Raw genomic sequence first — 14,302 nt, 5'->3', positions numbered from 1 at the left:
TTATGCGGTTCTGTCGCCATCTTGTGGATAGAAAACGTCAACTGTCGCCGACGAGCTGTCTCTCAGAAATTGTAAATATTTTAAAATAAGCACTATTCTTGCAAATAAACTGCATAGTTGCAATCAAAACAACTACATTCTCGACTAAAAAAAGCCTCAAAAGTATATTTTGTTGTGTAACAGCAATAATATTTGTCAAACTGTAGTGTCTGCTGTATGTGGGCGGAGTTATACACAAAGGGTAAAAAGGTAGTATGGATGCTTAAATTACTTAAATATATCACGGCTATCAGCATATTCAAAATCCAGACAGAACTGTTGTGTGTGTATGTATATGTGTGTGTGTGTAAATATTTACTATTTTCCCAAGTGTATATAACCACTACTGTAAGAAAATGTCAGAATCTGGTACATTCTGTATTATCTTTGCTTGAACTGACCCGATCTAATCCTGTTTATATTAATTGAACCTGCTCCCGACCAGGTTTGAGCTACCAGAACTGTTGCTATGACAACAACTCTCGGATCAGTTTTGATGAACGAAACGATCCTGGATCGTGTCAAATCGTCATTATCCAAATCCAGCTAACTGAGTAATCCGCGTACGAAGAACTGACCCTAGATGTCAGTTTTGCTATTAAATCAAGAAGAAAACGCAAAGAAAACAAAAGTTTTTTTTTTTTTTTATTTTGTACAGTATATCTGATATCAGTTTAGAACATAACATTTACAATAGAACAACTGTCTAAAATGAAATAAAATTCTAATTGTAAAAACGTAATCTGAGTTTTGTTTTTGTTTACCACCTTAGTTGTGTACTAAGCTTATTTCAGGCAGTCCTCTAGAAAGGAAGAAGAAAAGATCAACTGCGAGAGGTTCCAAGAAATGAGTTGCCAAATCAAAGCATGATTCAGGGCCCAGGTTTTGCACATTTATCTTGTTCAATGCTCCTCCTGAAAAACAAACAAACAATAATGTTACTTGCAATCACAAGTTACTTTTGCTACTTTTCCATGCCATAAGAGAGTTTGTGCTGCTGGGCCTAGTAAATCTGAAATGGTTTTACACAAAACTAAAATCTAGAAGCTCAATCCTTTCAAAATTTCAGCTTTAAAAAGACTTAAAGAGTTTATTAGGTTTTAAAGAGTTAAGGAAGTCTGAACAAAATATTTATTGCTTGTTTTTATGTAAACACACACACACACACATATATATGTGTGTGTGTGTGTGTGTGTGTGTGTGTGTGTGTGTGTATATATGATTTTTAAAAGATGATTTTAATAAATCCGAGATGATGACCTGAAGTTAACGTACTAATAATATTACAAATCAGTGATGATGACCTGAGGTTAACATATTAATAAATCAGTGATGATGACATGAGGTTAAGATATTATTAATATTGATAAATTAGTGATGATTACCTGAGGTTAAGATATTAATAAAACTAATGATGATGTATTAATAATATTAATAAATCAGTGATGATGACCTGAGGTTAACATGTTAATAATATTAACAAATCAGTGATGATGACCTGAGGTTAACATATTAAAAAATCAGTGATGAGGACGTATTAATAATATTAATAAATCAGTGATGATGACCTGAGGTTAACATGTTAATAATATTAATAAATCAGTGATGATGACCTGAGGTTAACATATTAATAATATTAATAAATCAGCGATGGTGACCTGAGGTTAACATATTATTATTATTAATAAATCAGTGATGATAACCTGAGGTTAACCTATTAATAAATCAGTGATGACCTGAGGTTAAGATATTATTAATATTAATAAATCAGTGATGATGACCTGAGGTTAACATTAATAAATCAGTGATGATGACGTATTAATAATATTAATAAATCAGTGATGATGGCCTGAGGTTAACATGTTAATAATATTAATAAATCAGTGATGATGACCTGAGGTTAACAAATTATTAATAAATCAGTGATGATGATCTGAGGTTAAAGTATTAATAATATTAATAAATTAGCTATGATGACCTGAGGTTAACATATTAATAATATTAATAAATCAATTATCATGACCTGTGGTTAACGTATTTATAATATTAATAAATCAGTGATGATGACCTGAGGTTAACATATTAATAAATCTGTGATAATGACCTGATGTTAAGATATTAATAATATTAATAAATCCATGATGATGACCTGAGGTTAAGATATAAATAATATTAATAAATCAGTGATGATGAACTGAGGTTAAGATATTAACAATATTAATAAATCAGCGATGATGACCTGAGGTTAACATTAATAATATTAATAAATCAGTGATGATGACCTGTGGTTAACATGTTATCATTAATAAATCAGTGATTATGACCTGTGGTTAACGTATTCATAATATTAAAGAGCCCATATTATGGGTTTTTGAAAATTCCCCTCCATGTAGTGTGTAACACAGCTCTAAGTGAAGTGAAGTATCCAGCTAAGGCTTAAATCTGTAAGAATACAGTGTTTAAAACGGTTGATTCATCTATAAAAGAGTCGACTCATAGTGCTTCAAACGAGTCGCCTTGATACCGACTCATTAGGTGTTTCGCCATGACGTACGAACGAAACCAAGTTATTCACGTGCACGCGCAAACCCGGGAGATTTCAAACCTGAGGCCCCGCCCTCTGACGCAGAAACCCAGACACACACACACACCCACAAACACACGCACACAAACATGCCGGTCGATTGAAGTCACACTGCAGATGGACATTATATTGAGTCTCTACCCAAAGATGAAACATCAGCATTATAACCAAGCAGTTGGAAACTTCTGGAAGCTACATACTACAAAGAATACTTCATCTGAGTTTGTTAAAGGAAGGATCAGTAAAGAGTAACTGATGGACGTCAGGATGGGTTTCTTCCATTTCTCAAGTGTAAGTACGTGCGGTTAAAGTTGTTGCCTCGTTGACTCTAGCTTGCAAATGTATTTAGTTGTGATTTGTTACTTGTAACCGAGTGTACTGTATCAGGTTAACTGGATATTTTATCTTATCGCGTGCAAAGTCACGTTAAAAACGCGACGCGTGCTGTTTGTTTATGGAGCTCCGTGCTAGAGTTCTGCTCCCGCGATTTATTCGGAAATTTATTCCCGCGCCGCAGAAATCTGGCGCGGGGACAGCCGCGGGAATAAATTTCCGAATAAATCGCGGGAGCAGTCGGTAACGGGTTTAATTTGGGACGGGAGCGGGCTGTCTAGCAATATCACGGATATTGCTATGCGAATTAGAAAGAGAGAGTCTGCATGGTGCTTGTGTGTGTGTGTGTTAGTGCGCACGCGCGCGTATGAGAGAGAGAGAGAGAGCGAACGAACGAACGAGCTTTGTGTGCTTTGTGCTGTGTGTGTGTGTTTATACAGACAGCTTGGCTGTCTGGACTGTATACTGGGTGATTTTTGGTTGTGTTCTCCGCTCTAGCGGGACTGGGCGCGGCGGGCAGAAAACGGAGCGGGTTCTCAGGCTAAAACCTGGCGGGTGCGGGCGGAAGCGGGAGCGTTGTCATCCGGAGGTGTGTGTGTGTTTTTGTGTGTGTGTGGTATGGCGAGTACACGACTGTCTCCTTCGTTCGGTTATCCGTGGCACTATCCACTCGCCATAGTGTGGCAGCTAAAATCCACGTCTACACTATCGAGCGTGTATGAACTGTGATTACTTTTTAAATTGCTGATTAGCTATTGGCCATTTCCCTCTCTGACTGAAGGCAGTCGACCAATCGCGACAGACTGTCATCGGTCCAATCAGCGCAGATTAGCTCCGCGCTAAGGAGGGGTTTGGGAACAAATGAATCACTGGACGATTCATACAGGAGTCGCTGGGATAATTAGCTAAAAATAAATGCAGATTATAAGACCATGAAAGTGTTTTTTGACCTTGCATGCATATTAGACTGTTGTTGGAGACCCTTACAACCAGGATATGACCCTATTTCATGTATAATATGGGCTCTTTAATAAATCAGTGATGATGACCTGAGGTTAACATATTATTATTATTATTAATAATAAATCAGTGATAATAACTTGAGGTTAACATATTAATAAATCAGTGATGATGACCTGAGGTTAACACATTAATAATATTAATAAATCAGCGATGATGACCTGAGGATAACATATTAATAATATTAATAAATCAGTGATGATGACCTGAGGTTAACATATTAATAAATCAGTGATGATGACCTGAGGTTAACATATTATTAATAAATCAGTGATGATGACCTGAGGTTAACATATTAATAATATTAATAAATCAGTGATGATGACCTGAGGTTAACATATTCATAATTTTAATAAATCAGTCATGATGACCTGAGGTTAACATATTAATAATATTAATAAATCAGCGATGATGACCTGAGGTTAACATATTAATAATATTAATAAATCAGTGATGATGACCTGAGGTTAACATATTAAATATATTAATAAATTAGTGATGATGACCTGAGGTTAACATATTAAATATATTTATAAATCGATGATGACCTGAGTTTAACATATTAAATATATTAATAAATTAGTGATAATGACCTGAGGTTAACATATTAATAAATCAGTGATGATGACCTGAGTTTAACATATTAATAATATTAATAAATCAGTGATTATGACCTGAGGTTAACATACTCATAATTTTAATAAATCAGTGATGATGACCTGAGGTTAACATGTTAAATATATTAATAAATCAGTGATGATGACCTGAGGTTAACATGTTAAATATATTAATAAATCAGTGATGATGACCTGAGTTTAACATATTAAATATATTAATAAATTAGTGATGATGACCTGAGGTTAACATATTAATAAATCAGTGATGATGACCTGAGATAAAAAATATAAATGATATTAATAAACCTGTGATGATGCCAACATATTTAACAGAATAAATAATGAAATCATTGCAGCGATTCAAAGTAGTTAAGTTAACACCTCAAATAACCTACTGTCTTGTGTTTAAACTAGTGCTGTTTTGGTCCACATTTCTGGCGTGTCTTTAAATGAAATTGACATAATACATGCTAAAAACCGAATTATTAGAAAAAAGGTCGCTAAATTAGCAAGAGGGCAAGTTTAGTCGCGTTTAATAACGTTTGCTAGATTTAAATATTCAACAAAATACTCTTAGCTTGTTTTAATTAATTGTTTTAATTAATACCAGAAAGTAAGTAACAGTAACGTTAGAGCAGCACGCTAATCTAACGTTAGGTAGGGACGGCTAATTAGGCTAACTTAATGCAAACAAAAGTTAAACGTTGCTCGTTCACTTCGCTGGAAAAAAGGGACAAATCCATAAACACATGAATTTTACAATCATTACTCCTTCTGTAAACTTATAGAAGAAAACCGGTGATCTCACCTCTTCACTTGTCCTCTTCACCTGTCCTCTTTACTGGTGAAAATGGCAGTTACCTGTGTGTGGGTGGGTGTGTTTTCTTTTTTGAATTTGCGTTTTTGGCGGACTCTGCAGGAGGCTCATAATGATGACGTAATAACGTTTGATTGGCTGATAGAGATGTTGTCCCTGGGTCATCATAAAATATGTTGGTCTCAGGACAACTAGCACTTGGCAAAATCAGGACGAGCATAAGAGCACGCTGTAAATATCATAAAATAATGCTATCTTTTGACTAATTCAAATCAAACACTGAAATATTGTTTGTTAGTGTAATAAGATGTCACATTGATTTATGCCATAAAACCTGCTAATTTCAAGAATCGCTTTAATAAAATGAATAACCTTACTCACGTGTCCGATGTTGCTACTTCCTAGAAAGTGCTGGTCTGAGCATGGGTCTCGATACCTGCCGATTCACCCAACCCAACAGCAGGTGGCACTGTCTGAGAAAATGATAGGTCTGGAAGTGCTAGTCTGAGCGTGCAGGTCTGAGCGTGCGGTTGGGTCTCAGCTTCACCCTACTCAGTCTGCCTCGCGTCCAACGTTTACACTGCTTCATGTAAGGTCCCGCATGTAACCTCCCGCGTGTCGTGTGATTGATTGTAAACCCCCGCATGTCCTTTGGGCCCCCGCATGTCCCTGTCTGCTGTGTTCAGAGTGTTTGTGCAGGTGTATTACTGAACTCCTGATGTAACGCAGTTGAGATAAAATCTGTGATCATAAATCGCTGTTCAGGAAGTCAAAGTTCTCCAAAATATTTCCTATGATTTTCAATATGAACATGTGTGCTGAATCCCGCATTTAAAACACGCTTTACGGTACCGCTCGACGTGGATCGCTTGATTTCAGTGTCTGCGCGGTCACGGTCGCGTGCATGAGAGCGGCCAAGAGCGTTCCCGAGTGAATATTCCCTAAATGGGGTGTCTGCAGACTTGGATCCAGGCCGTTTTACGATCCTAATGCGTCCAGTGGATGGGATGAAAGAGACATGGCCAAATAAAACATTTGAAGTCAACGCTCCCAGATTATTAAATGTCCTGTTCATAAATATATATTTTTAATTAGATTAGGCTAATAATGAACGCTAAGTTAATGTATGCAGAATTGATACACTCACCAAATAATTTCATATATACAAAAGCCCAATTGCAAATTAGTTTAGATTCATTTAAAGAGCCCATATTATGGGTTTTTGAAAATTCTCCTCCATGTATTGTGTAACACAGCTCTAAGTGAAGTGAAGTATCCAGCTAAGGCTTAAATCTGTTAGTGTACAGTGTTTAAAACTGTTGATTCATCTATAAAAGAGTCGACTCATAGTGCTTCAAACGAGTCGCCTTGATACCGATTCATTAGGTGTTTCGCCATGACGTACGAACGAAACCAAGTTATTCACGTGCACGCGCAGACCCGGGAGATTTCAAACCTGCGGCCCCGCCCTCTGACGCAGAAACCCAGACACACACACACACCCACAAACACAAACATGCCGGTCGATTGAAGTCACACTGCAGATGGATATATTGAGTCTCTACCCAAAGATGAAACCTCAGCATTATAGCCAAGCAGTTGGAAACTACTGGAAACTTCTGGAAACTGCATGCTACAAAGAATACTTCATCAGCGTTTGTTAAAGGAAAGATCAGTAAAGAGTAACTTACTGATGGACGTCAGGATGGGTTTCTTCCTTCATTTCTCAAGTGTAAGTACGTGCGATTAAAGTTGTTGCCTCGTTGACTCTAGCTTGCAAATGTATTTAGTTGTGATTTGTTACTTGTAACCGCGTGTACTGTCTCAGGTTAACTGGCTATATTCTCTTATCGCGTGCAAAGTCACGTTAAAAACGCGACGCGTGCTGTTTGTTTACGGAGCTCCGTGGACGAGGAGTAATGTGTGTGTGTCTGTGTGTGCGTGTGCGCGCGCTGTCGTCCATAAGTGCGTGTGTGTGTGTGTGTGTCTGTGAAAAGAGCAGAGTGAGAAGCTAGGAGATCTCCTCAACTGTTTTTGGAGTTTTTGCTCAATAAAATAGTCAGTCGTCTGTATTTTCAAGTCCATAGTCTGTATTTACATTGACCCACTGGCAGCTAAAATCCACGCCTACACTATCGAGCGTGTATGAACTGTGATTACTTTTATATTGCTGATTAGCTGTTTGGCATTTCACTCTGACTGAAGGCAGTCGACCAATCGCAACAGACTGTCATTGGTCCAATCAGCGCAGATTAGCTTCGCGCTAAGGAGGGGTTTGGGAACGAATGAATCACTGGACGATTCATACAGGAGTCGCTGGGATAATTAGGTAAAAATAAATGCAGATTATAAGACCATGAAAGTGTTTTTTGACCTTGCATGCATATTAAACTGTTGTTGGAGACCCTTACAACCAAGATATGACCCTATTTCATGTATAATATGGGCTCTTTAATTAACATTGAGACATTTAGCAGGAATAACCTGCTTTTGTGTATTTTATTAACAATAAAACAATTTTCGAGAAGTTGTAAATGCATTTCCTGTTTACTGACACGACGTAGTGGCATCGACGTTATTACGTCTCTACTAACCAATGAAATTACAGGTGGGCGGGAGTGCATGTGCAGCCCCGCCCCAATCTCCACTAACCAATGAAATTACTGGTGGGCGGGACTGCATGTAATAATACTTTACTTATCAATTGTCATTAATAATTAATGATTAAAATGTCCCATGATGCAAAAGTGGACAATAATATTTTAAGGATAAAATCTCTCTGATAAAGGATTTCCTGAAAGAATAACAGTAAAAAGGTTTTGCAATATGTTTACAAACTGACTTTTTTTCCATTGTGTTAAATTTACCTTCTTGGTGGAGTCGTACTTCAGGACTTGCCCAAATGTGGACATAATCTGAGTACGGTAGTCCTCGATGTTATCTGCCTCTGAGATAAGGAACACCTTTCTCATCAGTCTGGCAGATGGCGGCTCTCTCCGTGCTGGTGGTCGCTGGAACTGCTGGCACAAACTCCCTAAAAGCAGAGAAAACAGACACTTTGCTGCTTAATCTTTGAATAAATGCTCAAAAGGATAGGAATTTAAAAATAATAATTCTTTCATCATTTACTGATCCTTTTAATGATTGTAAACCATTATGGGTTTCTTTTAAACACTAAACAAGATATTTAGAAAAATGTCAGAAACCTGTAACCATTGACTTCCATAGTATTTGTTTGTTTTTTTTACAATGGAAGTCAATGGTTACAGGATTTCGGCTTTCTTCAGAATATCTTCTTTTGTGTTTAACAAAAGAGAGAAACTCATAAAGGTTTAAAACTACTCATTTCTGGGTGAACTATCCCTTTAAAGAAAACAATTAACTCTGACTTACGAGTGATCTTCCCAGGTTTGTTGTACTGGCTGAGAAGAGTGGTGTACAAGTCCTTTCTCTGCAGATAGTCCTCGCAGTGGCTCTCCTGCACCTGTCTCCAAACTTTCACCATGGTGTTTCCCTCAGTGCGATCCCTCATTAGGCGGATCACCTGCTTGTCCACGCCACGCCTAGAATCATAGGAGCAACACAATCATTAGATGATGGTGAGTCTTAACTTTTATTAGACTCTGCATAATTTCACAATGATTTGTTTTCTGCTAGAGACTCACCGTAGCGTCAAGACAGCAGGAAACACCGCTCTGTGAGCTGGACTGAGCTGATTAAGGATGCACTGATCCCATGACAGGAAACGACCAATAGTATGCTCTTCCGACTCCTTTGCAGCCTTTCTACAGGCGTTGCATGCCAGGACCTCAGTCAGCATGGAGTACCAGCCAGACATGTGGCAGATCTGTCTTACCGTGGATGAATACCCACAACGGTAGAGAAAAGCCTTCTGATTGGTGCGTGCTGGGCAGTCAGACCTTGGGCACCGAAGACTGTAACGCCACACACCGACTGGTCTCCAGAAAAAAACGGAGCTGTGAAAAAAGGAGTCTGCTGAGGGGACTTTTCCTTCCACCACTCCAGGAAATTCTGGAGGGTGAAACCACATCCGGTCATCCTTCAGGACTTTCCTCCACTTTCTGTTTCCATGTTTGTCTTTATAAGACATGGCCCTCTGAAAGAGTCCCCTTTCAGCATCCTCCTTAGGCCACAGTATGTCTGCACTGGGCAGCCCATGAAGACCAGACTCCCACATCTTGTGCCAACCCTCAAATGACACCTGGTAATTAGAATAACCGAGACAAATCTGTGTTAAAATCAATTAAAGTTTTAGTATTAAAGTATTAATTTTTCTTATCTTCACAACCACAGAGTTCTTTGACAGTTACCTCAGAATGTGCTGGGTCACTGTGTGTTGACCCACCAGATGACCTTCTAGGTTGAACGTCAGAAGCTGACACAGAAGCTGATGCAGGAGCCGATGAAGAAGCCGAGGCAGGAACTGACGAGGCTGATGCAGGAGCCGATGAAGAAGCCGAGGCAGGAACTGACGAGGCTGATGCAGGAGCCGAAGAAGAAGCCAAGGCAGGAACTGACGAGGCTGATGCAGGAGCCGAAGAAGAAGCCAAGGCAGGAACTGACGAGGCTGATGCAGGAGCCGAAGAAGAAGCCAAGGCAGGAACTGACGAGGCTGATACAGGAGCCGATGAAGAAGCCGAGGCAGGAAATGACGAGGCTGATGCAGGAGCCGATGAAGAAGACTGGCCAGGAACTGATGAGGCTGATGCAGGAGCCGATGACGAAGACTGGCCAGGAACTAATGAGGCTGATGCAGGAGCCTCCAATAAAGAAGTCGACGCAGGAGCCTTCAACAAAGTAAGTATAATAGGTAAAACCTTTTTGATTGACATATTCATACTTTTTGCACGGCCTCCCCATCTAAGCTCACAAAACTGTATTCAGAAGTATATACACCACCTAATTGTGATGTACAAATGATAAACTTACAGCAGACAGTGGAGAGTCTGAGTGTGGCTTCTGTGACAGATCTTCACAGGAACGTTTTCTTCTCTTTGCTTCCCCGGCTCCTAAATGAGCACAGTTGTGATTATCAGAAGACAGTGTCTTAGTGTGATGAATTTTATTTATTAATGCATACAGTTGAAGCCGGAATTATAAGCCCCCCTGTTAAATTTGAGTTTATTTTTCACAATTTATGTGTAATGGAGAGAGGACTTGTTCAGGCACATTTCTAAACATAATAGTTCTAATAACTTAATTTCTTATAATTTATCTTTACCATGATGACAGTATATAATATTGGGTCACACTTTACAATAAGGTTTCATTAGATAATGTATTTACTAACATGTACTAATTATGAACAATGCTTGTACAACATTTTTAATCATAGTTCAACATGTACTAATGCTTTATTAAAATAATATTTAATGCTTAGTTGATGGACTGTGAGTTGGCATTGATGACTGTAACACGAACAAATACTGTATTTAGTATATTGTTCATTGCTTGTTTATGGTAGTAAATGCTTTGACATTAACTAATACAAACTTGTTGTAAAGTGTCACCCTTTAGGGTAACACTTTAGAGTAATAGTTCATTAGTTAATATTAGTTAATGCATTTACTAACATGAACAAGAAATTTAATACATTAATTACAGTATTAATTTATCTTTGTTAATGATGTTATTTAAGTTAAATAACGTTAGTTCAATAATGCACTGTGCAACAAGCACAACTTTGGATTTTAATAATGCATTAATGTTGAACTGTAATTAATAAATGCTGCACAAGATTGGCGACACTTAGTGTTAGTAAATTGATTAACTAAAGGACTATTATACTGAAGTGTTACCATATTCAGCGTGAGAAAGTAAAGGCTTAACTAGCTTAACACTGTTTGTTCTGTAGCCAATAGAAAAACATAAATAATAAAACAAATAAAACTTTCTTCAGAAGATAATATACTATCCTAAGTACTGTGAACATGTCCTTGCTCCATTACCTTAAATAAATATTTCACAGGAGGGCCCTCAGCGGTAGTTCATGCTACAACAGTATGAATAAATGTTAATAAGTGACATTCATTATGTGATATACCTTGTCTTTCAGGGAAGCTGAGTGGTTTCTTCGGCAGACCGCCTTTGTCCTCAACTGCTAAAGGAGGAAAAAAAAAACACAAGATGGGCAAAAGTCAGTGTCAAAGCAGCAAGAAGACAATCTCATCAGCACAGTGTTTTGATATTGTGTGTCATTGATTTATTTATTAATAAAAGATTTATGCTATGGTACATGAACAATTAAAGTGATATACACCTTGTGCTTCGAAAGCACTGAGGGCTTCCACCAGTAGCGCATCATCCGCCCATCCACCATCACCTCTAGATCCCGACGAGCTGGAGCTGGCCGCCGCTGCAGGAAGAGGCCTGTCTTCTAGGGGTTTCTGTGAGTTACAGGTTGTAGTTTGCATGAAATGTTGCCAGCATGATATATATTTTTTAATAAAGTCACATTTAAAAGAAATAAATAAAACCTACCTCTTTGTTGAGAACTGCCGGAACCGCTTCAGTGTCTTGACGCTGATGTCCTCCTCCTTCATCGTCAGCCACTGCCGCACAGAGCAGAACGCCTCCTGTGCCATCTTCTTTTCTTGGGCACTACCAGCTTGTGGATCCGCCTGCAGGGTCTTGTGCAGGCTGTACCACTGCCACATCTCCAGGAACGTGAAGGATCTGAAGCGGCCCTGACCGTAGATGGCACTGTCGACGTTGACCTCGAGGTGGCAGGAAACCTGTGGAAACAGTTGCACATACTGTAACAGAAGATCCTTTATATACTCACCTGGGCCCTCTTTTCTTCCTTGATGGCGACGCTCCTTGATGTGTAGATCCAGCACACTGAAATTTCAAAAAGATAATTAATTTGTGTAAAAACAGCTTATACAAATGTATAGCAACATACTTACTATTTAATGTAGCCAACGTCGTTCTCCACCAGCCATTTAAAACTTTGTCCATTGTACTTGCCAAAGTTTAGAATGAGCTGGCCGAGATACTGGACCTCAGATGGCGCACAAGTAATGTGCTGGCATCTTTTTTTAGCTAAGACATAAAATAACATTAATGCAAATAACAGTCTGCAGTGTACGCATATGACAGAAACGCATAAATCAGATATTACCTTCCTCACAAGCAGTTTTTTTGTCCTGGCTAGTGTTCCGCTCGAAGCACCTGTTGCGAGAGGCCAGGGTCTTGGCGTCCTTCGATGCTTTAAGAAAGCACTGTTGTCTGTCCTGTGGCACACTGGTGTCAACAATGCTCAGGGTGGGCAACAGTGGATCCATGTCTAATTCACCTGTAAGAAGTATTCTTATAAACATCACAAATATAGAGAGGGAATATGGTCTTAGCTCTGAGCTCATGATAAAGTATTAAAAAAACATTTTGTGTGTTAAGTCTTTTTTTTTCCATTTTTACATGTTTGATAATTAACAAATAAATGAAATATCATCAAAATAAATTATCTGACAAGGGTTAACAATGCTGACAGAGATGATGCATTTGACAGTGGCAATGAAAACATGAATTATCATATCAATTGCTCTGTTATACATTTTTTTCAAATGCTTACAGTTGTATTTTGTGTTTTTTAAGGGGCAGCTATTAATATCAACCTCCATATGGCTGATATAAGGTAAGGTAAAATACATTCTAAGCATGTTAAATACATACTCTCATTAATATGATATCATTTACACATATAATACTTGAAATAACATAACAAATCATATTTAATGTATGCACATTTTCATTTTAAAGCTTATAGCAGTAATTGCTGAATATGTTTTTGTCCCAGGCCTTGAGAATCAGTGATATATTATTCAGGCTATGGCAATAACGATTTTACTATATTCTTATGATAACAAATACATGTATTGATCATATGTTTTGTCCCAGTTAAGATCTTAAGATGTTCTTCACTTCTCATAGTTACAACTAATGATAACAATCGCCATGGTAACATATATTGCTACATATAAAGGGATATTTATTTATCAGCATGTTTGTTTCTATATTATAATGAAACATCTGTGTATACTGAGCTATCAATCTGTGTATACTGAGCTATCAAACCGACGCGATCGTCGAAAATAATACAAAAGCTAAACTTTTTCAGGTTTTGTGCAGCCAAATATGCATTTAAATAATATCACAGTATAAAAACAACTTACCACACGAAATATCTTGGAAAGGTGAACTTTCTGACGGCACAGCGTCACCAGCACAGACCAAACACTGCACAAAGAGTGAGAGATTTCAAACGTGATGTGATCTTAGCAATATAAAAATAGCTTACCACACAAAATCTCTGTAATGGGTGAACGTCTGACGGCGCAGCGTCACACACACAGACAAAATACTGCACACACAGTGAAATATATCAAACGTGATGTGAGCAAAACATACTGTTTATCAGAACAGGATAAAAATAACCTACCACTATAAATCACTACAACAGGTGTACTTTATGACGGCGCAGCCTCACGAACACAGACAAAATGCTGCACAAAGAGTGAAATATTTCCAACGTGATGTGACCAAAACATACTGTGCATCAATATAACAGTATAAAAATAACTTATCACACAAAATCTCTATGACAGGTGTACTTTTTGAAGGCGCAGCCTCACGAATACTGCACAAAGAGTGAGATATTTCAAACGTGCCTTGACCAAAACATACTGTGCATCAATATAACAGTATAAAAATAACTTACCACACGAAATCACTTCAGCATATGAATTTATCTCGACAGCAGATGAACTCTCTGACCCGATAAATTGTGAGCGTCCAGAGCGAGAGAAACTTTAGAAAATCCTCAGCGCTGATTGGCCGTGATTTGAAACTTTAGACAATGCAGCCCTCCGA

General features: G+C 38.1%; 2 protein-coding genes across 2 annotated transcripts; both read right to left on the bottom strand.

The window, feature by feature from the left end:
* Positions 1–691: 691 nt before the first annotated feature.
* On the bottom strand, positions 692–10,012 carry LOC110439485 (uncharacterized). Its single transcript, XM_073948806.1, has 5 exons — positions 9,742–10,012; positions 9,076–9,632; positions 8,804–8,973; positions 8,278–8,444; positions 692–953 (listed from the first exon to the last, which is right to left on the bottom strand). The coding sequence occupies exons 2-5, from the start codon at positions 9,606–9,608 to the stop codon at positions 942–944; spliced, it is 882 nt and encodes a 293-aa protein (XP_073804907.1). The 5' UTR covers positions 9,609–9,632; positions 9,742–10,012; the 3' UTR covers positions 692–941.
* Positions 10,013–11,518: 1,506 nt separating this feature from the next.
* Positions 11,519–14,295, bottom strand: LOC137491009 (uncharacterized). The gene is made up of 8 exons (XM_073948990.1): positions 14,151–14,295; positions 13,872–13,935; positions 13,606–13,669; positions 12,555–12,728; positions 12,340–12,475; positions 11,912–12,271; positions 11,691–11,817; positions 11,519–11,528 (listed from the first exon to the last, which is right to left on the bottom strand). The coding sequence occupies exons 4-7, from the start codon at positions 12,715–12,717 to the stop codon at positions 11,808–11,810; spliced, it is 669 nt and encodes a 222-aa protein (XP_073805091.1). The 5' UTR covers positions 12,718–12,728; positions 13,606–13,669; positions 13,872–13,935; positions 14,151–14,295; the 3' UTR covers positions 11,519–11,528; positions 11,691–11,807.
* Positions 14,296–14,302: the final 7 nt, after the last annotated feature.

This window comes from Danio rerio, chromosome 4 (assembly GCF_049306965.1).
Source record: "Danio rerio strain Tuebingen ecotype United States chromosome 4, GRCz12tu, whole genome shotgun sequence".
NCBI classification, from domain to species: domain Eukaryota; kingdom Metazoa; phylum Chordata; class Actinopteri; order Cypriniformes; family Danionidae; genus Danio; species Danio rerio.
This window is presented reverse-complemented; position numbering and strand designations above follow the sequence as displayed.

Coding starts and splice junctions, on each gene's coding strand:
- LOC110439485 (XM_073948806.1), bottom strand. CDS start 9,608: ATGTGGGAGTCTGGTCTTCATGGGCTGCCCAGTGCAGACATACTGTGG. Junction 8,974..9,075: donor CCTGCTGTCTTGACGCTACG/GTGAGTCTCTAG, acceptor CTATGATTCTAG/GCGTGGCGTGGACAAGCAGG. Junction 8,445..8,803: donor CAAACCTGGGAAGATCACTC/GTAAGTCAGAGT, acceptor CTCTGCTTTTAG/GGAGTTTGTGCCAGCAGTTC.
- LOC137491009 (XM_073948990.1), bottom strand. CDS start 12,717: ATGGATCCACTGTTGCCCACCCTGAGCATTGTTGACACCAGTGTGCCA. Junction 12,476..12,554: donor AAAAACTGCTTGTGAGGAAG/GTAATATCTGAT, acceptor TTTATGTCTTAG/CTAAAAAAAGATGCCAGCAC. Junction 12,272..12,339: donor GACGTTGGCTACATTAAATA/GTAAGTATGTTG, acceptor TTGAAATTTCAG/TGTGCTGGATCTACACATCA.